At 38.9% G+C, this 27,319-nt stretch overlaps 1 protein-coding gene and 1 pseudogene across 6 annotated transcripts in view; both read left to right on the top strand.

Moving 5' to 3' along the window:
• Positions 1-27,319, top strand: part of RAMP3 (receptor activity modifying protein 3) — a 110,329-nt gene that overhangs the window by 12,109 nt on the left and 70,901 nt on the right. Inside the window, exons 2-5 of one of the 6 annotated variants that reach the window (XR_002112855.3) lie at positions 4,520-4,549; positions 6,780-6,912; positions 19,264-19,338; positions 24,433-24,561. Coding sequence is in view for 5 of the 6 variants with exons in the window: in XM_003204674.5 (XP_003204722.3) it covers positions 4,520-4,549; positions 6,780-6,912; positions 24,433-24,688 (419 nt within the window). In the remaining variant the exon portion in view is untranslated. Of the gene's footprint in view, positions 1-1,039; positions 2,374-3,768; positions 3,976-4,519; positions 4,550-6,779; positions 6,913-19,263; positions 19,339-24,432; positions 26,351-27,319 lie in introns of those variants that run through there. The other 5 variants (XM_010708228.4, XM_085220013.1, XM_003204674.5 and 2 more) reach the window with 5 other exon arrangements.
• LOC146544562 (uncharacterized) lies at positions 14,027-16,605 on the top strand (annotated as a pseudogene).

The following is a 27,319-nucleotide window of genomic DNA, read 5'->3' as shown; positions in this document are numbered from 1 at the left end:
AAATATCAAATGGGTCTGAGGTTATCCTGGATGTGAACTGATTCCCTGTCAGCCAGACAGTGCCAGGAGGGCTCAAGTGATGGATCATCTTAGGCTTTCCCATCAAGTTTCAGGATTGCTCAGCTTTGTCATCATTCTTCAGTGCAAAAGCTCTCCCTCAGGAATCCCAGACCCTGGAGGTTAGTGAGAGGGCCTGGGGAATGGAAGACTTCCCTTTAGTCAGGGAAGAGGTGGTCTGAGAGCACCTAGGCAACACCAATGTTCATAAATCCATGGGACCCAATGAGATGCATCCACGAGTGCTGAGGGAGCTGGCAGAGGTGATTGTTGAACCGCTCTCTGTCATCTTTGAGAGGGCTTGGAGAATGGGGGAGGTGCCTGAAGACTGGAGGATAACCAGTGTAACTCTGGTCTTCAAAAAGGGCAAAAAGAAGAATCCAGGTGATTACAGGGTGGTCAGCCTCACCTCTGTCCCTGGAAAGGTGATGGAACAGCTTGTGCTGGATGCCATCTCCAGACAACTGGAAGAAAAAGAGTTTATCAGGAGTAGTCAGCATGGGTTCACCAGGAGGAGGTCATGCTTGACCAACCTGGTAGCCGTCTACAATGTTGTCACATGCTGGGTGGATGGGGGGAGAGCAGTGGATGCAGTCTACCTTGATTTCAGCAAGACATTTGGTACTGTCTCCCACGACATCCTTATAACAAAGCTGAGGAAGTGTGGGATGGATGAGTGGACAGTGAGGTGGGTTGAGAACTGGCTGACTGGCAGAGCGCAGAGGGTCATCGTTGGTGGTGCAGTCTGGCTGGAGACCTGTAACCAGTGGTGTCCCCCAGGGGTCCGGTCTTGTTCAACATCTTCATCAATGACCTTGATGAGGGGATAGTGGCCACCCTCAGCAAGTTTGCTGATGATACGAAGTTGGGAGGATTGGCTGACACGCCTGAAGGCTGTGCTGCCATTCAGCGAGACCTGGACAGGCTGGAGAGCTGGGCAGTAAGAAACTGGATGAGGTTTAACAAAAGCAAGTGTAGAGTCTGACAAGTCCCAGACTGAGTGCCAAATTGATTGTTGTGTTTTAATCTGGCAGATGGCTCAGCTCCATGCGGTCATTTTCTCACTCCCCATTCCCAGTGGGATGGGAGAGAAAATAATAATTTAACAGAAAAAAAAAAAAAAGAAAAAAAGAAAAAATGGAACTTGTAGGTTGAGATAAAAACATTTACTAAGATAGAGAAAAGGAAAATAGTTTACTATATATATATATATATATACGTATATACAAATGTATGTAACAAGTAATGTACAAGCAATTGCTCCTTACCTCCCAGCCTATGCCTCTAGAGCAGAAGAGAGCAAGGTGAACTCTCACTCGCTTCAAAACTCCTTCTGCATGATGCCATATGATATGGAACAGCCCTTTGTTCAGTTTAAGTAAGCTGTCCTAATCTTGTTCCCTCTCAGCTCCTTGGGCCCTTTACTGTGAGTGGCCTTGGCTTTATACAATACTGCTTAGGAGACAACTAAGGCAACATCAGTGTGTTATCAACATTGTTTTCTCCTCGAACCAAAACATAGCAGCATATCAGACATTCTGAAGAAAACAATTCTGTCCCAGTTGAAACTAAGATTGTCTGGAGCACAGGTCTTATGAGAAGCAACTGAGGGAATTGGGATTGTTTAATCTGGAGAATAGGAGGCTGAGGGGAGACCTCATTGCTGTCTATAACTACCTGCAGGGAGGTTGTAGTGATGCGTGGGGATGGCCTGTTTTCCCAGATGAGGAAACTAGTGGCAGGATGAGAGATGATGGCTTTAATTTGCACCATGATCTTTTGAGGCTCACTGCAGCAGTAACTATGGAGGATTTAGATACCAGTGATAGGAAATGATAGAGGAAAGATTGTAGGTACATTCTGTAGTCTTCAAGGGGACTAGTTATGTCTGTGCTTCTGGGTTGTTTCCTCAAAACAGGAGAATTTGTCTTCCTTATAAAGTGAGCATTTTTAGTTTGATCTTCACTTTTCTGCAGTTGATAAAAGTACATTTTCAAGGACAGATTAAAGAAAAACCTGTCCAGGGACTCAAGTATATTTACTAGTACAAAAATTTATAGCTTTGGGAAAAAGGGGCTTTAGTCATCAGAGTTTATAATGATATTTCTGTTCTGTGTGTTTGGATGCAAAAAAGATTTCTAGTGCTTTGATTCCCACTCTCCCGTTTCGGCATGTACTGGTTCATTAGTAACTAGCATAAATGTTATTCCTTGTCTAGAAGATAAATATATTCCTTAGAACATGGATGTCCAGCCTTTTGGCTTCTCTGGTCTGCACTGGGTGAAGAAGAATTGTCTTGGGCCACATTTAAAATAGGTAGGTCACGCCAAAATTAGCGCCTCCTTTTACTTCCACGGAAATGACAAAAGCTACAAAGAACACAATTACCCTATCTGGTAGAGCACATTGTCAGATACTTGTCAACACAGTTGACACCACTATTATCTATGCATTTTTGCAGCAGTGAACAGGAGCTTGCATGCCTCACTCATAAAAATCTGCACTAGTGGAGGTGACCTGCTCTCGCTACTGCCGAAACACATCACCCACTGACTCACTGTGCTTACATCCACCGTTTGGTCTCCAGAAATGTTCAGCAAGTGTCAACAAATGTCAGTGGTCACATTTTTTCTGCATGGAGTAACTTGGTTACACATCATTGCTTCATATGCACTTCCATGTCGGACTGCATTTTGTCAGACTGTCTCTCTGTTACTATCTGTCACTAACAGAATATTGGTGAAAATAGTCAGTCTCTACTTTCATGCCACTAACATCTGCCTTTGACTTAGTGGGACAACATATTACAGTGGGAAGCATCACTTTCAGAGCAGCCCTTGTATATAATATAGTTAACGTTGATAAGCAAAAAAACTTACTTTTTTTTTTTATTAAAACATAAAAAGAGAGTAAGGAAGACATGAAACTAGTGAGCTATTTGATCTTGTTTTTGTCAACCTAACATGTCAATGTCTGGTTCAATGGAAGTGGATGTAATTTTGAGTGAGTTCTCAAGGTGCTCCTCAGAGAATTTTGATAAAATTTTCCTCTTCCTGTACTTCACCTCTGAAAACATTTGTTCATAAATGTAGGTACTGCCTAAAGTGATGACACGAATAAGATGTGATTGTGAATTAAGGGATGTGGTTCTTTAGTAGGATAGGTCTTATGAAAATCTGGTAAAGAGATCAAATTTTTCAGTTGAATATCTAATTGTAAGTCTATATATTTCATTTCAGAATTTGCAGAAAATGTATTCATACTAACTGAAATGAAGTTGCAAATACACAAAAAGCCAAGATTTTTTCATCAGTCTTGAAAGCTATTCTCAGATTCCCGTATCAAAATACGCAAGGCTGCATATTTTTCTTTGTTCACTGGTCTGTGTTTAGTCAGTGTAAGAAAATGCATAAAATTATTTGCCATAACTTAACACTGCACTGCACTCTCCCCACGTCCTGGTTTCAGCCCAAGGCAGTGCCAGTAGCACCCTGATGTTTGGTTGTTACTGAGTCATTGATATGCGCCCAAATCTAGGCTGGTGCCACTCAGTGGGGAAAAGCCTTGTAAATGGTGTGGAGCAGGAGGTGGGCCAACAGTGAGGGTGTGAGAACCATCTCTGTGAATTTACTCATTTCATTTCTGATGCAAAGTTAGCACCATAAAGATTTGCCAACTTTTTTTTTCTTTTTTTCTTTTTTTTTTTTTCAGGAGAGCAAAAATAATCAATGCCACATCCCTCTTAGCAAAATCCAAAATGTGACTGGAGTTGTACTAATACACTGGGTTCCTGTTTATTCCATCCACCTGGTTGTACTGCAAATTGCTGATTAGAAGACCCCTCCTGTGGGCATATTTCTATTTGGATGCTCATCTGTATAAGACAACTATGGATTTTCAACTTGTGTTTTTAAAAATGTATGGCAAACAGTGGAAACTGAAACATAGGATTGCATTTCCAAATGAATAGAAAACTCATTATTTATGATTCTGTGCTTGCTTAATTTTACTAGCAAAGGGATTTTTTTGTTTGTTTGTTTTACACTTTAGAATGTGCAGTTGACCTACATTTCAAATGGATGTGTTAACTTCTCCAGTTCTTTCATGTCAGCACTTTCACATCCACTTTAAAGAAGCTAAAGGAAAAAAAAATTGCTACCCTCACTCTTTCCTGTAGTTTCCAGCTTAAAGGAGTAGTATAGGCAGACCTGTGGTAAATCTGTATGGCTCACCCATTTAAAAATAAAAAACAATTTAAAACATAATATACACCAGATTTTCCTTTCCAATGTTTTCCTTTCAGCTGTATTCTTTAATAAATCTGAAACTTGTGTTCAGATGAACATTTTGAATACTCTGTTGAGTCAAAAATTAGGTTTAAGTCTGCTTGTATCTGCATTAAATCTCTTATATGATAGAATGAAGATATCTAACTCATCTTTCTCTTTTTTCGTCCCACTAGTTAACGGTCTAATGATGCTTGGATTAGCAGGTGAGCTTTACTTCTAAAATCCAGACTTACAAATCTCTGTTTTGTTAATGCCAGCCATTTGAGAAGCACTTTCAGTCTATCTCATTTCAAAACTATCCACCTTTCCTGCATTTTCTTTTTAACAATTGATTTTTTCCACTGTATGAACATAGATTGTTTTAGCATTTTGTAAATGTCAATTGCAATAGGAATGGTAAAATTGTAGAACTGTCATAATTTTGAACTCCTTTAATTTAGATTTAGATAGTAACACGATGACGCAGTAGTTTCTATCAGATGTCTCTATCGGAGTTTCTTTTACAACACTGTTAAATACTGAAGTTCTAAACAGAAACAACCAAATATGCCAAGGCCACAGAAAATCCATTTTAAACACCTCACTGGGAAACAGTTGGAACAAATTTTCGGTGCAAACTATGTAACGGAGAAGAAACTCGTATTCTGTTGGATTATAAACCAAGTGATAGTTGGCAGTTTGGATTACCCTGTCTGAGAAGTCCAATTTGCCTAATTTTTATCTAAACGTCAGTGTGAAATTTAAATTGACAGATCTACAACTTATACATCTGGTTTTGGATTCTACCCAGCTTTAATATTCACCTACACATCTAGTTTTGGAAAGTATAACTTATAACTTCTGCAGCTACTGTATGAATTTGTGGGAATGTTTAAATAGAAGGATTCATAGTATCATGCTAAGTTTCAGCGGTCAGAATTACAGTGCCCTTATTTAATAATTTTCACCATTTTTGTCAATGGTGATTAATTCTAGTTCTGATTTATTTTCATTTTTTCCCCTGACCTTGGCAAGGGTTTAGTGTCACCCATAAGAGCACTGCCTATGAGTATAATGAAGGCATGGTCAGATGTAAGGGTTTTATTCGGTTGGTCTCAATTATTTGTATACATGGAGAAGTCTGTGGCCAGTATGAGATCATAGGGGGTTAAATGTAGCATAAACTATACAGTTATGGGCCTGCTGCTGTTTGAAAGCATGTTTTCATGCTTCCAATAGATGTGATAGTTGTCTCTCACTTGACATATGGCATTAGTGAGTCAGTGACATCCCTAGCTGAAGTCATTGGTCCGAACAGATGGAAGTAGGAGGTGACCAATCCAGAATATACAGAGTGTGGTAGGACAAACCAGCCAAGACTGACAATGTGTTCTACAGTCTTCAAGCTGGGATGGCACCAGATGTTAATGTATTGCACGAGAAAGGTTGTCTTCTTCACTGGCCTGACTCTGGTACTGCAAATCTCTAGCTTAGTCAGCACTGTGATGCAGCAGTCAGAGCTGACCTGGTTTGTCCGAGTTCCAGGATATGCAGAAAGATTATCCCTTTCCTATACCACATGACAGCACACATCATTTTACCAGCTGGGATCTGTGTCTTGAACTTTTTATTCGATGGGGAGTTCACGTTGTCATTCCATGTATAGCTGTTTTGACTCTGGCTTGTAGTGGCTTATCTTTCATTGTGCTGTCATCACTGTGGAAGCGTACCACTCACCACCTCACTGTGCTGATGTTCACTGTTTGGTCAGCGGAAATGTTCAGCAAGTGTCAAAGAATGTCAGTGGGTGTAATTTCTTCTGCGTGGAGAAATTCAATTCCACGCCTTTGCTTCAGACACCAACTTGTCAGACTGCTGCTCTGCTTCTGTCTGTTATGTGGCAACAAAATGTAATGGAATATTGGCGAGAAGGTTCAACCTCTGCTGCTGTAACACCAATATCTGCCTCTGATGGTATAGGCCAGCAGATAAAACAGGAAACTTTCAGCGTAGCCCTTGTATTTCATTTGATGGCTATACTAAGGAAAAATCTTAGCAACTATGAGATTCCAATCAGAGCTAATCAAATGCTTCTTGCAAATGTTTCTAGCTCAGTGGGACACGTCTGTATAAGCTTAGGAAGTGCTTTCTACACTATGAACAAACTCCAGTTGGCTTTAAATTATAAGTGCAGATGGGCTGTAGTAAGTTAGTAAAAGGAGAAGTTAAGATTTCAAAAGTATCTAGGCAGATTTCTCTGTATTACATCTAATGGATAACATGTTAGATAGTCATGTACTGAGTGACATTTTATATAAATTTATATAAATGCATATTTTATCTAAAATTGTTTAGAAATTTGAATGTTACGCCTGCAACATTAATTGTCAAGCGAGAGGAGTTTGCAAATCATGCATTCATGGTTCTTCTATTTCAATACTTGATTTTACCTAGGTGTGCATCAACAGATTAATCTCTGCAATGAATCTCTCATGTTAGAAAAGTTGCCTGTCTGTGGAAAGTTCTTTGAAGGGATGATGAAGAAAGTGGACTCCAAAAAATGGTGCAACCTGACCGAATTTATCATGTAAGTGTTACTTTTGGTTTTGATACCTGTCACTGTAAAATTGTGTTTGTTCTTAAAAAAAAAACCTGACAACCTCAAATATCTTGAAAACACCGACTAAAAATGTGCGTGTTCTTTAGAACAGAATAGGTTGGACATCTCTATTTTATGTCTCAAATATCACTGGCTAGGTTTGCTAACATAGGAACATAGAAATTTCCTTATGATCACGAGGAAATACTTATTTACTTTGAGCGTGACAGAATGCTAAAACAAACTGCTCAGAGAGTTTGTAGAGTCTCTCTCTCCAGAGATACCCAAAACCCACCTGGACACTTTCCTGTGTAACTTACTCCAGAAAAATTCTTTAGCAGGGGGGTAGGACTGGATGATCTCCAAAGGTCCTTTCCAATCTCTATGGGTCTGTGATATGGTGACATTTTGGCAATCTTGAGGAAAAAGCTCTTATTTATTTTACTTAAAAGCTCTTATTTATTTTACTTAAAATATCTTGAAATCAGATTTTGCTCTAGCCTTTCACCTGCCTTTGTATTATCATTCAATTATGGCAGCAGTGAAAATTCATGATAGTACTTCATGAAAGAATAATTCCACTAACACTTTTTTTTCCCCCATTTCACAACGCTTTTGTTTAGTGCTGGATGTCTTTTTCACCATATGGAAGGCAGGATTTACTATTGTCCCTAATGAATATAAAACATTTGTGTTCCAGATAAATTGAAATCTTTCTGTGTTTGTTTTGAAGTTGCAAAGTGCGAAACTGTAGCTCTTAAGTCTCCTCAATATGGTCATGTGTACACAGACCAAGCAATTTTGTAAATGTCTATAATAGAGCACATTAATGAATACTAACCAGAGAGCTAATCAACACTGGTATTGCTTTTACCCCAGACAATTCTTTTATATTATAATCTGTAAATAATATATATAACATAGTAATAATAAGTAATAATAAGATTAACTCAGCAGATGGAAAAAAAAATGGATTTTCTTGCTTTAAGCTACATGTAGTATTAGTTATGTGGTAAACTACTGATGGCATGAGAAGATATGAGTTATTAGTATCTGTTGGTTCTGTATTTAGGATTTTAGTTCAGCGACAGAACTTTATCATATAATGATACTTTAAAAAAAAGGACTAAGCATAGTTAATTGACGAGCATTTCTCTGGCATTTCTGTTTACCCTTGTCGGAAAGCAGTACTTAGACAAGAAGTTACTGTAATTAGTTGCCTGATTTTTGACTCCTGTAAATTATGTTGTGGAACCCACCTGGCACAAACTTTGTGATATTCCAACATTGTCACCATTGTTTATAACTCACTGAAGCCAATACTGAGATCTGTATGCAGTTCCCCTGGTCGTAATCAGCCAATTCACGTGGACAACCTGATAGAGACACTTCATTTTGTGTTGTGACAGCTGTGCATGGCCATCCAGAAAGCGGCTTGTCTTTCAGTTTGCTATAACCACTGTTGAAACATACCACTCACTGCCTCACACTGCTAACATCTACTGTTTGGTCTACAAAAACATTCAGCAAGAGTCAAAGAATGTTGCTGGGTTCAATTTTTTCTGCATGCAGGAATTCAGTGACACATCTTTGCTTCATATGCACTTCCATGTCAGATGCCATTTTGTCAGACTGCCCTTCTGCTTCCATCTGTTACATGGCAACAAAATATAATGGAATATTGGTGGGAAGGTTCAACCTCCACTGCCATACCACCAATATATGCCCATGACGTTATGGGCCAACTGGCAGTGGATGTCCCTGTTCTTTGCAGGGAAGTTGGACCAGATAGACTGTTGAAAGTCCCTTCTAACTCAAAGAATTCTATGATTCTATTTTCAAATTCTTCTATGAAATCGGAAATCATGGCTGCATATTCTTCACTGTTCAGTGCCTTGCCTTTAGCTAATATATCAAAACGTATATGATTATTTGCTACCAATTGAGTCAGCGCTGCACAGTACTGCCCTCGTGCTCGGATTTCTGTTGACACAGTGTTAATAATGCACCAGTGATCTGGCTGTTGCTGAGAGATGGATTTGTGCCCTGGGCTGCTCCATGGGGAAGAACTGCCACCTTTAAATCCAGGGAAGGAGGTGGGCCACATTGCAAGTCATGCTGGAGTGCTTGTGGCCTGTGGGCTGTGGATTGGACATGCCTGACATAGGCCATTTTCCATGAAGGCTTTTTTATTTGCATTCCCATTAGATTACCATCTCCTTTATTTGTTTCTGGAGTTGATTATTTTGTTAGCAATGAGAAATTCTGTTCTAGGTCTGTGGCTTAGATACTAGGTTGTTTTTCCTGCTTTTGAATTGGATTTTTCAGTCTGTTTAGTGTTTTGGCTAGAGGAAGAACTCCTAAGGAACACAACATTTAATTAGACCAAAGTTTAGCAGCACATTACCATGGCTTAACAATGACCATTCTCACATTACTTTACTAGTAAACACTTAATGGCCATGCTTATCTAGATGTGAAGAAGATGACTCAAGTCAGGGCCCCTGGCAAACTGTAAAATGCTGCTGCTCATACAGGTTTCTGTCTTCTGAGCTGCAACCATGCATCATTCTGCTAACTTAAAACTGGCAGCATGGCATGTTTTTCTAAAAGCAAAACTTCCTTCTGCATTGCGGGGATAAAAATAAAAAACAATCAAACAAACAGACAAACAGGAAAAAAAGAAAACACCCAATAGCACTTGAGAGTAGAAAACAGTACCAATTACACCCATCTCAGCAGTACTTTGTATAATCTTAGGACAAACAAGCTTGTGAGAAAGACTTTGTAAGAAGTCTGACATGTTTTGAAAATACAGAAAAACCCTTCTACCCATGAGCAAGATGTGTTTTGATGTACAAAACCTGCTTTTTGTCTGTCAAGAACCATGTTCAGTTTTTCCAGTACATGGAGAGATGACCAGTGGTCAGAGATGGATTGAAGGAGACAAGACTCTATAGGTGATTGCAAGCCTAGTACAGAAGCATTGCCAAAAAAATTGTATTTGAATCTGAAATCTGTGTCCTGAGTTTACTCTGAAAGATGAGCTTCCTTAGGACACAAAAATGCTATTGGTCTCTTAAGAATATTCCCAATTTCATTTAACAAACACTTGAGATTTATTTTCTTTTTCTTTTTTTTTTTTTTTTTTTTGTGTGTGTGTGTGTGTGACTGAGGTGGACTTAAATATCTGGTCTATAGATAAATGGAATTATTTATTTCCTGTTTCATTCTTATCTGCTATCAAAGATCTTTTATTTGATCATCATTTTAATGAGAAATCACAGAAGGAAGAAACAGTAAGCATGAAAATCAAGTTTAAGGTAGTTGCAAAAGCATTATGAATCCTTAAGTCTGTCTCAACTCCTCAGCTTTATGACTTATTTAAGCATATCTCAAAAAGTATGATTTCAAGTTGACAGGATAAGCGAGTTTATGTGACATAAATTTCACATAATGAGCTCTGCTGGAACTGTGTAAAAATTAAAAAGTGGCAGAATCACTTGTAAAATCTAAGCAGGGTTTTGATCTCTGGATAAAAATCACAAGCTTGATACATTTGCAGGGAAATGAAGTAAGATCAAAGCAAGATATAGTGAGTCTCACATCTGTCTTTTGTCTGATTTCTGGTACAGTGGTGTGGTTCACTTGCTATGAAGTGTTCCTGAAGCTTCATTTGTTGATAGCCCATGATGAGGGCTCTGCAGAAGCTTTTAAGGGAGGGCTCATAAGGCCTGTGTTCTGAGATCTGCATTTGTGGAAACAAAGTGAGAGAGGAGGTGTGCATCTATGCAGAATTAGCTTGTAATTAAGTTTCCTTTTACCTGGGAACTGTTGTGCAGCAACGGTCTTCAGCAAAATAAATGCCATTGGAATTTACATCCAAGAGCTGTCTAGGAACAAAGCCTCTTGCATATACTCAGAGTTGGGGTACAGGTTATCTTGTATACCGGCTAAATATTTTAAATTAATGATGGTAGTTTATATATTCCTTATTTGCAAATGAGCAGCTTCAGGTCTCAGTAACTGACCACACTTTTGTGTATGTCCTGAGATAACTGACCAGGTGTAACTTCGTACTTTGCATTCTGTCCATGAGTTTGCCATGGACAGCATTTTCCCTTCATGGGTATGTCAGTCAGGCAGAGAGGAAGAAGTAGAAAGAAGTTCAGCGTATACTTACTTTCTTCCAGATCCTAGTGGACCTCATGTTCCGTAGTCTGAGTAATCCCTGAAGGCTGAGCTTTTCTAGAGCTCTGTTTTCTCTGAAAAAATGCCAGTTTATGGCAACTGCCTAATTTCCTAACTAAATAAGTCATACATAGTCATAGTCAGTGTGTGCATGTGAGTGTCAGTGTGCCAGTACTTCTTACTAGCAGTTGACCCCCTTAGCTGACTTTAACAATATTTGGAAGAGAAAAGTGATAGTCTTAAGACATAAGGTTCATTCAGTTTTCACAAAAACCATGTAAAATATGTTGTTTTTACTGAGGGGAAGGTTGTGAGAGAAGCTTAATTAATGGGGATTTCACAAGAAAGAGTTGTTTTCAGTACTCCGTTACTGTTACCAGAGAAGAATCCAAGTTCAGTTTTCATTAAGCAGACACCAGAAATCTTGACTCTTTGGGGCTTCATGTTCTCCTTGTATACTTTCTAAGAGTGGTAATAAATAAGTAATTGTAAATAACAGTGTTTTCATGAGTGTTGTCTCTTGTGTTAGTATCATCAAACAGCTTGAGATAGGCTGAATGTCATGCTATCTGGGTTATTTCTGAGAGTGCTCTGCAATGTTATATGTGCTTTGCTGTAGCTCTGAGGTCTTTAATGCTTGCTCTTCTGCAGTCTTAACTACTTCCATATATTTTGTGCATGTAGAAAACCTATCCTGATGTTGAAATCTTAGAATGGGCTTCAAAACTGAGTGGAAGATGAAAATTCTATATTCCTCATTTTCTTCCCCCTTATGGAAGTAGACATGGATTTGTCTGAGAGAATAGAGTCTTTATTCTCTCTAACATGCATTCTGCATGGTTTGTGTTCTTGCACCTGGGAGAAATGCTTGTGTTCAATAATCCAGGCTCAGGCAGAATTTGTGATGAATCACAATTTATTTTACACTTTTGTAAAGTGGCTGTCCTTCTGGATGTAGGCACCAGCATGCTGGAAAGATACAGCAGTTTATACCCCCTATGGCCTGACTGCAAGTGAGCCCTTTCCCCGCTGGCTATGGTATTTGGGTTTCACATTCTTGTTGGTCCATCTATCGTGTGCTTATCCCCCCCAGTAGCTTCCCCCTTGGTTTCCTTTGTTCATTACATCTTTGTAATCTGGATTCAGATTTTGTTGCTCTGACCAACTAGAGTTATCTTTGTGTCATGTTTGACAAAGTCCATCCCCCTCTGTCCTGTCAAGTAGGCAATATTTACAAGTAGTTGATAAAGCCTGTCTATGTCTGTCTTGCCAAGGAAGCAAGATTTACAAATAGATGCCAAGCTAGCATCTCACGCCACATATCTACACGATAAGTTTGTTTAATCAATTCTTCTCAGGTTTTATTTTGTAAGAACATCTTATCCTTTCTTCTTTGATCTCAATTTCCCATTTTTCTTTTTGTCATCTCATTGTTAGCACACATAATCTTTGGGCCTAACCACAAGCAGAAACTTACCTTGTAACATACACCCTGAGGCATATCCCTTTGGTTTCACAACATACCACTGCTACGTAAAAACATTTCTTCCCCCACATACCATGTGGAAGTCCTTGCTTCATCCTTGTCTGTCTCAGACTGTGATTCCCTGTGAAGAGTTAACCAGTAACAAAGCAGCCTCACTAGTTTAGGTAGATATAGCTTCTGTTAATTACACGGTTCCTGAGTTGTGTTTGTGCACTTTACACTCTTCAGATTTTTGGAGTCCTAGTGAGTTTCATGGGTTGTATCTAGACAAGACATGTCCAACCTGTGGCTTGCAGGCTGCACAAAGCCCTAACCAACTAGTAATGTGTCTCCAAAAGGTTGTAGAATGTTTAACACTGTTAAGTGATTTCTGAGTGATATTTTTCATTAATTGATTGTGCATAGCATAAGCACAGACTGTGTAAGTGGCAATGGAACATTGTGGAGGGAAGGGCATTGCTAACTCCACCTTCTGTACCTGCCACATACAGTCAAATCAAACCCGTGTGTGTTACATTCCACATGCCCTTGCACCACTTGACAAGTAAAACACAGTGATTAATGTAATATTTCAACCTACCTATATGTGTCATGCCTGTGGTGCCCTAGCGACGGTTGGTAAAAAACACATACTTAAACAGGACTTAGAAAATTAATAGAAGATTATGCAATAGTCACCTGCAACTCATGCTATATGAAATGTCACTGCATTGTACTGTCACTGGAAAATCCGGGAACAAAACTCTCTAACTCCAATATTAGTGAGTTAGAGAGCAGGCATTGTTTTTAATTCAAGATATGTACTGGGTGACTTGGCAAATCAAGTGTGCTTGCTTGAGTTCTGATGCTACATTTATTCAGTTAAAACATACATATGCAAAATATTTCCTGGAAATAACATATATATTCATTCTTTTTCCAAGGACTCATAAATATATGCTAATATCCTCTGAACATGTGCAGTACAATTCTTTGGTAGTCTTAAGACCCAGTACTTCATTCCTTTTATTCCATCTTGAGCTTCTTCACTATACCTTTGGCTGATTTTCAGCTGTTTTTCCCCTAATTTGGCATATTTCCATTGATTGTTACGCCATAATGAGCAATTATCTTATTGTGTATCTTATCTTATTATAAGTGTATCTTATCTTGGTACACTATAACTGAAAACAATCTATTTGAAAACCAAAAAGTATCCTTGAACCTGGTGGATACAAAGATTCCATACATATTACATAGAGAAGAACTGGATATTGTGGCTTTGGTGAAGCAAGGACTTGTTCATACGAATAAGACTGTTAGGCCTTCACATACCAAGCAAAGCTAAACTGGAAAGTCTTGTTGAAATAGCACACGCCAATTCCTTTTGCTAAACTAATATACCTGTCCTTAAACTAGTATGTATTAATCCCCATTGCTAAACCAGCCTATATCAATCCCTCCTTTTCTTTTGAGGATTATGATGTTTTATCTTAATCCTCACCAGCTTTGGCTGTTCACATTTAGGGATACGTCCCCAACACTGAATCATACAACAAGTAAGAATGCATAGTTACTACATATGCTATCCTTATGAATACCTTCTTTAACTAATCCAACCCAGAAACCAGGAAACCATTTTGGTCAAAGGGTTGGTTAAGCTCTAACTTGCGTCATCCTGCGTTACCCTGTGCAGTACTTTGAATGAGATCTTGCCAGGGATTCTTAGGATCCCCATATCACAGGATTGCTTCCATAATTGAAAAATAGGGCCCTCTGTAGGAGGAAATAGCTGTGTAGGCCAGAGACTTTTGGATGAGTATTTTCGTGGCCTTAGCAAAGGTACACTGATTACTAGAGAACCACAGTTGTCCATATCCACCGTGTCATGGCCACTGTTAATGGCTTTAAATCAAGGGAACATGTCTGAAGAGGCTCTGGCTGATGAAAATCAACTACTACATGACCGAGTTGAAAAATTTGAAAGACAGGTCACAGTATTGATGGGGAAAAAATTGAATCAGGTCATTCCCCTAAAAAAGGTCTAAAACACCTCTTCAGAATGTACCAGGGACGCTGAACAAGGAAATGTGCATAAAATAGATTCTATAAATGAGGGAACTAAAAAGTTGGATCTTGAGACTCTCTGCTGGATCCCTTCATGATTCATCCTGTCACGATGCAAAAGAAAAAAAAACAAAAACCAAAAAAGATGCAAGATAGATCAGTGGAAGTGTCCCTTGACCAGTGTCCCCCCCGCCCAGCCTACACTGCATGTAGTGGCACACCTACACACAGCAGACGAACTAGTGGGTCTAGTTCAGTGGTTTAGACAAAAACTGAAAGAAGGCATACCAGCATGAGTGCTTCGGTTAAGGGACATGGGGGCCGAATGCATGATAGTAAATGGACCAGAAATTTCAAAGCTGGCATCCATTACTCACCCTGCCCTCAGGAAAAGTCTGTATGCAACAGTCCTAATGAAGAAAATCATTCATTAATTCAATGGCTAATTGGCTGTATGCTGAGTAACGTGGCCAAATAAAAATGATATATTTTTAAGCACAGGTTTATCTATGAAAGACTTACAAAACTATATTACAGAATTAGGTTTGAAAGAGGCAGTCTATGAGGATGCCTTTGAAAGTCTGGATCTGATGATATTTTCATCAGGAATGAGTGATCTCATCCTGCAACAAAGCCCACTATATCAGTATGGTACTTTGGTATCCATAGTAAACCACCTGATGGCCTTGGAGGCTGTAATACAACAGGCTGCACAACTGATTGGGGATCTGTGGGAGACAGAGCGCCTATGGGGAAAGTGCAATGTCCGAATTGTGGAGGAGAGGTTGGAGGTCTGTCTGCAACCATGACTTCAGAGACTGGCCCCTAAAAGATTCCAATCTGGACCCATTATGGTTTCAAGAAAGCAAATGTTTATTGACCTGATTAGAGCAGGAGTTCAATTTAAAAAGATTGACGGACAGCCTAATCAGGCTATCCTATTATAATATGGAGGCTATTACCTGGCAAATAAAGATTTCAATCCTCCCCTAAAGGGAAAGCAGTTAGAATCATAGGACGGATTCCATGAGAAATATGGAATCTAGAGGATTTCATAGTCCCATTAAAAAAGCTTAAACCTCCACAGGCAGCCTGGGCAGCCGTGGCTGAGCCATCAGAGGAAAAGGATTTGGGTATTGCAGAGCTAATGGTGTGATGGGAAGAGAAATCCCTTTGGACTAGGACCTGCAGAGAGGACCAGAGGCCCTATGTTAAATTAATGATTCATTGGACCCAAAATAATATTCAGTGGGTTATGGCACTAGTGGATACCATTGCAAAAACACTGACTGCATATGGCAACCCAAATAAATTTTCAGGCACTAAGAAAATGATAAGTGGATTCGGGGGACATGTAACCCAAACATGGTTGAAACTGGGGTTAGGCATCTCCCATCCTGGAAGTGGGAGGGGATTGGGATCTATCATCCCAATTCCAGAGTATACATTGGGAATAGACATTCTGTGGGGTCTGACTCTCCACACCAGTGTGGAAGAGTTCAGACTAAGTGAAAGATGGATTAGCATCCAGGTGGTGTAGCCAATTTTAAGGGACCACGCAAAACCTGACCTGATTTGTTTGCTGCGACCACACCAGATCACAAATACAAAACAGCACTGACACCTGGTTGGGCAAAAAGAAACCACCAAGACTGTGCAGGAGCTGGAGAGAGTAAGGATTACAAGGTCACAGCCCATATAACTCCCCCATATGGCCAGTTAGCTGGTATTTGACAAATGATGGTAGACTACAGAGAACTACATAAAGTCACACCACCAATCCATGCAGACATACCCAATATTGCCTCGCTCATGGATGCCTTAAGTAGAGAAAAAGAAACGTATCACTGCATTCTGTACCTAGCAAATGCATTTTTCAGCATCCCAATTGCTTATGAATCCCAAGACAAGCTCGCATTCACATGGGAGGGCAGGCAGTGGACCTTTCAAGTCAGGATCAGGGGTACATGCGTCCACCTACCTTTTGCCATAATCTGGTGGCATGTGACTTGGAAAATTGGAACAAACTGTATACTGCCAAATGTACCACTATATTAACTATCTGACTTAATGGAGTCATTAGGGAAGGCAGTACTGGACGCAGTACTGCAAATGGGGCCTCACAAGAGCTGAGTAGAGGGGGACAATCACCTCCCTCTTCCACATTTGCAGTCGCTTGAGGCTAATCTTTACAGACATCATTTACATTTCTGAAGTAAGGTGGATAAGCTGGGTAAAATGCTAAAAAGATTTTATGATGTATGAAACGAAGTCAAGTCATTTATGGAATAAAATAAAAAAAAAATTGACCAAAACTTGAGGATGAAAATCGGCTCACAGGTTTAGCATTTTTTTTTCTTCTGGATTTGGCCACTTATTTAAATGAGCTAAACCACCATCTTCAAAGTGAAAATCAACTTATCTGTACAATGTTTCAAATAATAACAATATTCAAAATGAAACTTAAATTATGGCAAGTTCAAGTTGTGAATAATTTTATGCATTTTGATATGTTGGCTAAACACAGACCTGTGAACAGTGAAAAACAGGTGGCATTAAGATTTCTGTGCCAGATTTTTTAGTATGTTTGAGACTCCATTTTCAGTTGGTATAAATAAACTACCTATGAAATGTGCAGAGTTGCAATCGGATATTCATCTGAAAAAAAAGATTGATCATTTCTCTTTACTCGACTTCTGTAAGACCTGTCTTACCAGAGGAAGATAACCCTTGCTTCACAGTCATGCCTTATTTGTGTCATTGACATTTGGCAGTATGCCCATTTAGGAACAACTGTTGTTAAGGATGAAGCACAGGAAGAATAACATTTCATCAAAACTCTCTAATGGACACCTTGAGAACTTAAGAATTGCAACCACTGCCATCAAACCATCCTCACGTATTAATTTCACAAAACCAAGGTAAAACATCCCACTAGTTCTGTTTTCTACCTTTGGTAGATATCACTGTTCTCTGTAAACTGTGAGAATTCTCTCCTCATCTGATGTCAAGATGAAAGGCTTTTTTTGGGTGAGTAGATCTGAACTACATTGCTTCATTGATTGGTGTATCTTTTGCAATTAATTTCACAGGCGACACATTTCACAGCTGTGTTTTAGGCACAGAGGGGTAATCATGTACTTCCTTTGGCAAATTATCTGAGAGAATGGGACAGTTGTGTGTCAGAGATCCTCATATAAGACAGCTGTTGGGCTCACACTGCATTCAGTGTGATGTTGATTTCCCTTTCTGGCTTTGGACAAATTTCTAGTTGTATAATTATTTCCATAATTTATGTGGAGACTGCAGTATTAGTACTTTACAAGGCTATAGTAACTTGAAGAAGAGTAGAAGTTTAGGGAGAAAAAAGTAAGCTCTTCACCTCCTCTTGCTAGAAGCGTATTTATCTGTAGTCATTAATGATTAAGAGCTATGATCTGGTTGGTGGTGAGATTATATTTTGTTGATCACATACATAGGGATCTGATGATGTCCATCTTGCTCCAACTCCTCCCAATGAAAGCCAGCTGTGGACTGCACTCTGATACCAAAGGGATGGGAAAAAAAAAAAAAAAGGCATCAGTGTAGCATACCATTTAGGTGTCTTTGATTCCAGTTCAGATTGAAAGATGAGCACGTCTGGCACAGCAGCACAATTCAGAGATGCGACTTCATTCAGGCCATGGTGGTCCATTGTTAGCCTCCACTCTCAGATAATATCTTTCACATTGGCCATGTGGGACTACTAAAGGATGAATGAGTCCTGCAGATTACTTCTTGGTTCTACAGTTGCATAATAAGTTTATGGATGGAAATCAAGGAGTCTCAGTTTGTGAGATATTGCCACTAGTGTGCACTGTTGTGGTAGTGATCAGCACCTGCAGTTCTTCTACTTCTAGCAACTCACCAACAGGAGTGTCCTCTGTGAGACCTAGCAAAGCAGTCAGCTGCTTAATTTCCTATGTCTCCAAGGCAATGTTACCAAAAACCCTTCAGTATTATTTTGGGTCCCTGAAACATCCTCTCGTGAAGTAGTCTATGCCAAGGATGCATGGAACCTCTGTGCCAGTCACAATGCTTTTGCCCTTCATTCCCAGTTAAACTCACTTCAGCCCCCAGTACCTTTAGTTCTCGGGATCCCACTGACACTCCAGAATGACAGATGGATTTTCCACTTTATAGATTGATGGATTTAAAGTACGCTGTGCACCAGTATCCACTAGAGCTGTATACTTCTATGGTTCTGATGTGCCAGGCTATTAAATCCACACAGTTTAATAAACTTGGTTATCCTTGTCCTCCACGTGGCTGGAGGCAGTGCCCCTCTCATCGGCACCCACTGAGTTCAGGCTACTAGCCCCACTATCCCAGCATCCAGGTAACAATATGTTGACCTGGATGATGACTCAAGTCTTTGCACGTATCTCACAGCTCACCCATGGTTAGGGGTCAGACAGCTATTGCTTCTGTGAGTTCTTCTTTTTCCTCCTCACGTTCTTGTTATGGCCCTCTTTCATCTGCTTCATCTTCATTTCCTTCTTACATCTTAGCAAGAGTAGTTTCTTTCCTTACTCAATGATCTGACTTTTGCGTCCATTTTTTCCTGTTGTGTCTAGGGGTGAATGACACTGGCTGGTTTGTTCTCTGGCTGAACTGCAAGGCCTTGTCGCAAGGGTTGGAGGGGCCATAAGGTCTGTCACATTAAGATCTCTTTTAAAAAAAATTATTCTGCTTTCTCTCAAATTTCAATGAATAACAAATGGACCTTCTTATCTCCCTGGCTGTTATCTGTTTTCCGTCAAATATCAGTGTTACTGCAGTATCTGCTAGTGTTGGACCAGGGCAGAGAGCAGGCATTAGACTTTATCCAATAGTGATGTACCAAGCTCTCAGTCCTATTTGCCTAACATTGCATGTTAAGCTCATTCTGAATTGAGATAACAAGGTTGCTACTGCAAATTTGAGGAAGTTTTTTACCGAGGAACTTGTTAAGCAACTTTGCTATGTCTCAGGATCTGAGGCAGAAATGAGATGTGGTTCTAAGTGTGGTCTCTATCAGCTGCTCTACCGCTGAAGTTTTAATTCTATTTTTAAAACTAAGCAGTGACCCACAAATGACCTTATCTTTACAGTGAAGAAATGTCCAACCATAAGACTGAAATGCAGTGTCCAATGTGCATGTTAATTAATTCAGCAGAGTAGCATATGTTGTGTCAAACTTGTGAAAAGATTTGCCTCAACTTGGCAAATTCTAATACAATCCACGTTCACTACAGTGATCACTGCCATTAATATTTACAAAAATCAAGAAGTACTTTTCCTCCAAGATGTGGTAGAATATTGTTTAGTTTTCTATGATCCCTGAAGGTCAGCTATATGCATACATGAATGCATTCGTACAGGAAAAACTCATTTTATTGTGATGGACATGAAAGTGATACACTTTTTGTTCCGTCTGTAGACGTATATTTTTCCTCCAAAAGCTAGACAGTAGTTCATCCTTCTTCATTTTAGGTCTCGTCCTTGAAGAACTAATGTGCTCTGTCATAATTTGTTCACGTAACAGCAGAGTAAATAAAGGTTTAGACAAATTATATTGAAATTCTAGTTCAGGCACATTCAACCTGCCACCTGCGGGCTGCATGCAACCCAAAGTGACTTGCAATACAGCCCACCCCCTCCCTGTGGCTTAAATGTGGCAGCTCCTCCTGTGGATTGGCCCTGGGCACGTGCCCACTACTCAGCATGAACCAAATTGTCAGTATGCTATTAGCAGTGTCAGCTGAAACCAGGGCATGGCAAAGGCAGTCATGGCAAATAATTGTATATATTTTGATACATTCACAGGGCTCTGAACAGCAAAGAACATGCAGCAGTGCTTTCCGTTTTGATGAAGGAATTTGAAAATGGAATCAAAGAATCATAGAATCCTTAGAGTTGGAAGAGACCTGTAACTGTCACCTGGTCCAACTCCCCTGCAATGAACAGGGACATCCATTGCTTGAGCAGGTGCTCAGAGCCCCCTCCAGACAGGCCCTGAATATCTCAAGGGATAGGGCATCCATCACGTCTCAGGACAACCTGTTCCTGTGCCTCACCACCCACACTATAAAAGACTTTTTCCTCACATCCAACCTAAATTGCTACTCTTTAAGTTTGAAACCATTTCATCTTGTCCTGTCACCACAGACCCTAATAAAGAGTCTGTGGTTCAGCACAGAGAATAACAACCTTCCATTACTCCTTTATGGTCTGAGAAATAAAGTATTGGAGCTTATATTACTGTACTGCTCTCTAATTGCTTGTTTTGGAAATAAATAGAAAATGACATATCTATTTTCCTATCACAAAGTCTGCAATTTGTAAGCATTTATATTGAAGTACTTCCAGGCAGAGGCCAGGACTTCTTTGTCATAGGATTTTTTAGTTTAAAAAATAAAAACAAGTCATTCTAGCTAGCCTTTTCAATTTGAATTAAGGGAGTTGCTTAAAATATAAGGGAATTAAGCATGAGTAAGTTGATTTTGCAGTAAGTATTCATTAACCTCCACCTCCCTTTAAAAAACAATAACAAAAAAAATTTTGCAAAACAATCAAATACAGATATGCCATTGTAATTAGAACTCAGTCGTTCCCTTCTAAAGAAGTTGTTACACAGTACCACATGGAGGATTTTTTTTTGTTAAAATGCGAGATATTTGTTGCAGTGCATAAGCTCTGAGTTATTAAACTGACTCAGTGTTTGAGTGAATTGAACTTTCCTGTCAGACACACAGTTCTCACGTGAGTTTTTTCTTGTGTTCTTACAATTCCATGGGAAAAGTAGCTAATTTATTTGTTCTGATAGAAGGGATAAAGGGAAAGTTATGAGGAATTCAAACTTAGGATAACATTTATATTGTATTTTGATTCAGTCTTTCAACACAATATAACTCCCTAATTTTTTTTTATATATAACCTCCGAGTACAGTTTAACCAGATTTTTCTGGCTGTGTTTGGACTTGTAATGCAAAATTGGCTGGAAATATTTTGGTTATACCTTCTAATGTTACATAAAAAAGCTAACATCTCTTGAAGGAGTAGTGAACTTTCTGTAGGACCTTATAACTTGTACTCCACACAAGCAGATAGATATAATGAGGTGGCAGCAAAGACCTGAAGTAACATTAGTAGGACAGCTTGCTCACCAGAGTATGGCACAGAGCAGGGCTGGAGCAGAGCCTGACTCACTCTGGAGCCCTGCCTGGTGTCCGTTCTAGACAGAACACTGACCTCTCTGGGCAGTTCAATTCTACCTCTGGCACCTCAGCATTGTAGTCTGTTGATCCTGGTAGACATGTCCTCAGATGTATTTTTCTTCAGGTCCCCTGGGGCTGTCTCTTCCACACTCAGCTAGACAGCTTTAGATTCTAATTTAGTCCAAGGACAAAGAGAATGAATGTAATGGGGTTGCAGAGAAGAATGGCACTATAACAACAGCAAACAGCTAGTATTCATGTTTTATTTTAAGCTTATTTCCTGTTTTTGACTGTGGCCGCTGACCTTGTCACAAAAAGTTCCTTCCTCATTGCTTTGCTTAAAATATACATACATTGTTTATGTGTGCATCTGTGTGACAGAGCATCAAAGAGTGGACTTGTGAGATCATTCTGGTATCAGCTCAAGCTCACCAAGAATGAGAACTGCAAAAATGTTGCAGAAGGAACTTTCTGTGAAGCCTTTTAATCTTCTGGGAACACAGCTCTAAGAATATTACGCTGCAGCCTGAATTCCCAACCCATTCTCTCTTAGCAGAGATTTCTCCTGATAGACAGGCCTGAGACAGTCTTCAGACTTGACCCAGACACTGAATCTCTCTCTCCTTTACTACTTCACAGCAGAGAACTGAATCTGCATTTGTCCTCTGTGGTATATAGTGAAAGAAAAAGTCATTAATCAGAAGTTTATCTCCATTGGAAGCGAATTTCAATCGCATAGAATTGAAAGACATACATAAAAATACAAGAGAATAACTCATCTTCCTATATCTTCCCCTATTCATGAACTGACCAGAAATTTTGCCATCTAAATTTCCAATCTCCTCCCTGGTAATTCATCCACTTCCTGAGTTTCTTTGGCTTATGATAACACCACAAAACCCACCTGATTACTCATTTAGGCTTATTGTTCCTTATTACTATTTCTTTCTCTCATTTTTTTCAGAGAGTTTGCCTTTTCTGATCCCCAGCCAAATGAATTTCAGCACTGGCTGTGCTGAAATAAGGTTTTCATCATTATTAGGGACTTCCAGTCTTCAATAACTATTGAGAACATTCATAAATAGGGAAGACTTCCTTTTCTGCATCTGCTGGAAATAAGAAGGTTGTTGAAGATTAAGGTTGTTGAAAGTGGACTTCTTTGTGTTTATTCTCCCATAATCTTCTTGCTGCCCAGGAGTGCAACAGAACTGAAGTGTTTGCACAGTAATGCATGCTGTGTCTCAGTTCCAGTATTGCATCATCACTGTTGCCAAAGCCTCATGCCCAGTGGTGGATGAGGTATTGATTATCCATATTTTGCTCAAAATATTTTGTTCATGCTCCATTTGTGTTCACATCTTTATATGATACTTTAGAGGTCTCCATTGTGGGAGTCCTAATTCTGCAAAACTTAAATGGTGTTAAGAGGTCCTGATTATAATAATAACATTAAAGAGACAGAGTTTTGACTGCTGTCTGTCCAGGTTCTCTGGATTTCACACAAAATTTCTTGGTTGTATGAATACAAATCAGTTATTTATCTGACTTATTATGTTTGATACCTCCAGCTTCTGTTGAAGCTTCTTCAGCAGTAGATCAAATTTTATAGATTAGATATTGTCATGCGTTATAATCAGAAATACTAGTACAGATAACATGGCATTACAAAAGGAAAGGTTCTCACCGGTCTCCAAAGATCTAGCCTCCCAGAAAGGAGTCCACAAGGGAGGGATCTCCAACCATCCTTCCTCAGTTGCAAAAAGGGTCTAAGATAGGTGCAGCCAGGCTCAACCTGTTCTGGTCACACAGCTAAATTGCCTTCACCTGTGCTCCCAGGGCTGACCCTGTTCTTTTCCCCAGGTGATCAATCAGTGGTTTAGGCTCTGATTCAACAGTTTCCATACATCATGGTTTTATGATTTTTGTTATCAGTACTCCACATCGTAACATCATGTAGTGTACTGGGAGTTAAAGAGTTAATGCTCCAGTTCTGTGGACTGTCAGTATTCCCAAGTACCTGCTTCTGAGAAGAGAAGAAGAACTATATGCTCCAGAAGATTTTGTGTTTCGGTTTCCCATTCAGAGGGAAAGATAAAAACTGTTTGCAGTTTGTGAGACATCTCTCTTTCCCTTTCTGTTCATCCCAGCAGTGTGTGTGCTCATCTCACTTTTGGCATTAGAGTAAGATCTTTGGTTTTTGGACACTTTCTCTCATTTTATTTGATTTTTTAGCTTCAATTCCAATTGAATTGCACTATATTGCATCATATCGTGTTATCTTTCCTTTGGATATATTTTCTAGTAAATTAGCTTTCCTCCTCAGATCATTGACGCTGTTTTGTTTTTAGGCTCATCTCCCTACCCTTTCCCCTTTTCCCCTCTTTCCCTATCCCAGAGCATGGGTTCATGGGTCCCCCTGCCCCATTAGTTGCAGAAGCAGGCTGAACCAGCCTATAAACCACTGACATAGATAGTACTCATTTTTTGTTTCTGTGTGTGTAACATATGTACGTGTTCAATTGAAACTTCATTTTCTTCTTCTCCTAGGTATTATAATAACTTTACCCAGTGCACAGAACGTGAAGCCAACAATGCAAGCTGCTTCTGGCCAAACCCCCTTGCAGAGAGCTTTATCACTGGAATTCATAAACAGTACTTTTCAAACTGTACTTTGGACAACGTTCACTGGGAAGATCCGCCAGATGAAATTCTTGTAACTCTGATCTTGATTCCAGTCATATTAACATGTGCCATGATAATGCTGGTAGTATGGTGCAGTAAGAGAAGTGATATCCTAGTGTAAGTTGTTCCCAGTGGCTTTATTTTTAGCATTTCCTTCTTCAAGGAAAAAAAACAATGAACTAAGAAAGAAGGATGAAAAAAGAAGCCACGTAAAAATTTCAGATCTGCGTAAATGGAACCTGTGAGATGCTGTGTCAGAGATTATGCTTCTGTGAACAAACAACTGCTTGCTTCTGTCAAAAGTCAGTGCTTCTGAGGTTGGTCATCGGTGTTCCTGGTGCAAAGACTTCACTGTTTTTGGGTATCATAACCATAGAATTCACAGGCATTTCTCAGGATTAAGCTAGTCCCCAGGTAAGTGGGCCCCTTGGCTGCAAGAGAGGTAAAGTTACTTTCCCATGGGTAAAGCTAGTTGGTAAACCGAGTTTTGCAGAACTGTGTGTAAGTGTATATACACAGTGTAGCATTATCTGTGAGTAAGGTGTTATCTCTTGAATTTCTGTGCAGAACTCTTGTGGTGTTTATCTGTGAACCTTGTTACACAGATGTAAAGAAACTGAACATGGATGTGTAACTAAGCGACAACCTCTTCTGAAAGTTAGTGCAAAACAACATTATCAAGTACTGGAAATATTGTCTTGGCAAAAGGAACAATTAATGTGTCCAGTTCAACAGGGGAAAAAGTAATGCTGCACTATAAAATAGCTTAAGAAATGTATTTGAGCACAGTTGAAGTTGTATGGCTTACAAACAAACTCTGGAAGGAATACAGATCTTACTTTACAGAAAATCTGTGAGAGGAAAATGATCGATTATAAGGGAAGAAACTTTCATATAGCAGACCATTTATTTTTCTCTTTTATTATTATTATAGTTGATGACTTGAATTCACTGTATACTCCCTCCTCTCACTTTAATCTGTGCAAGTGAAATCGTTCAAATAAATATAAAGATGTGATGTTGATTGAGGTGCCTTTTAGAGGGTAATTATGTACATAATTTGTTTTTTGTCCTGTGAAGAGTGTGGGAATTGAAGTATGGATATCAAAGAGATATGAACATAACTTGGAACAGACATAGGAAAGAGAAGAAAAATCAACTCAGAAGTCTTATTCTATAAAGCTATCCCAGTGTAACAATTTGAATAAATGCCATATGCCCAAAATAAAACAAATTCCTTGTTTGTATTATATATATTTTTTTTCATTTTGCAAAATACCTTCCAGTCAAAAGCCCTTCCATTATAAGCAAATAAAGTCTGTTACAAGTAATTGTTCGTTATACAGTATGCAGACAAATAGCTTGAATGTCAAAGGAATGATATTCCACATCCTAGTTAGATTCTCTCTTTTAAGATTCTTGTCTGCTGTTTAATGACCAGGTCTGAATCAAATTGGAAGCACTCCCTGTATTAAAAATGTTTATATGTAAATACATAAATAACAAGTGTAGATACACTGTTTTGTGTTCACACCCTTTTACAAGGGGTGAAAACACTGGCTTTTAAAAAAAATTACCTCATATGGTATAATGATTAATGTCATAAGTTCGTATGTATTTTTCAAAAGATATTCTTTCAATCTCTGGATGCTAATGGAAAATCACTCTTTGTAAAAGAAATGTGAAATATGTTCTAAGGATCTCTATATTAAAATGTTTTGGTCCACAAAAACCTGTGATCAACAAAAATGATCAAAAATAAAAGCATTCATTTGAAAAAAGATTCATCAGATTCATCAACTCATTTTGTGTGGCCAAAATCAAATAATTTTCCAATTACTGATATTTTGCATAAACTTTTCTTCTCACTTTACTTTAAATGTAATAGCAAAATATTTATTTGGAAACTGCATTAAAAAAAAATAATGCTTTTTTCACAAACCTATTCCTTTAGCAGCTATTGCTGTGTTTCCTACAAGTTCTTGACGCTTGTTTCAAACTAAGTTCAAATGATCAACTAGTCATCTTAAAGGCATGAGCCATCCAAAGACTGGCCTAGGAAATAGATGGAGAAGAAACTTTCAAGCTGATTACATCATACTACTAGATGTGCATTTTGAGTTCTTTAAAAAAATGTCGTACTTAGATGGATTCTGTTCAAATTTAAAATAAAACCTAGTGTGAACTTTTCAAAGAGCATAAGAAATGTAAGATTCAAAGATTAGGGGATTTTCTTGCATAAACTGGGGGGTAGGGTGTAGTTTAATCTTTTTTTGTGTTCTCTCATGGAATAGGGTATTGCACTGGTTTTTTTATATAGGGCAGATAGTTTGGAACTGTGTGTGCAAAAAGATTTCACTAATTTGGTGCATTTATCTGTAAGTCTTCAGAAACAATTCTTGTGTTCGTAATGGAAAAAGCAGCCATGGTGCCCAGTTTTCAACTGCTCTGTGCGTTAATAGGGAGCCAGAATGGTAACTGTTGGATCTTTGACATCACCTATAAAGTATAGGTGATGTTAGAGGGATTTAGTAGTTATTTAATACTGTATGAATCTACCTTTTCCCAATAGTCTGCTTTTCCAAGAAAATCATACCTAGGACTAAGACTAAGAATCTGGTTCATTTTGTAGTTGGAATTTAATTTTCTGTTATGATTGAGTCTCAGAGGAAAATAAGCGGAGATTAAGATAGAAAGAAAATAACTGGTGCATTTCCTTCCTAGAATTAGAATAGTGGTTGAAACCTAATGA

Source organism: Meleagris gallopavo, chromosome 3 (genome assembly GCF_905368555.1).
Source record: "Meleagris gallopavo chromosome 3, MGAL_WU_HG_1.1, whole genome shotgun sequence".
In the NCBI taxonomy this organism is placed as follows: Eukaryota; Metazoa; Chordata; class Aves; order Galliformes; family Phasianidae; genus Meleagris; species Meleagris gallopavo.
The sequence above is the reverse complement of the archived record's forward strand: the minus strand, read 5'-3'. Positions and strand labels throughout refer to the sequence as shown.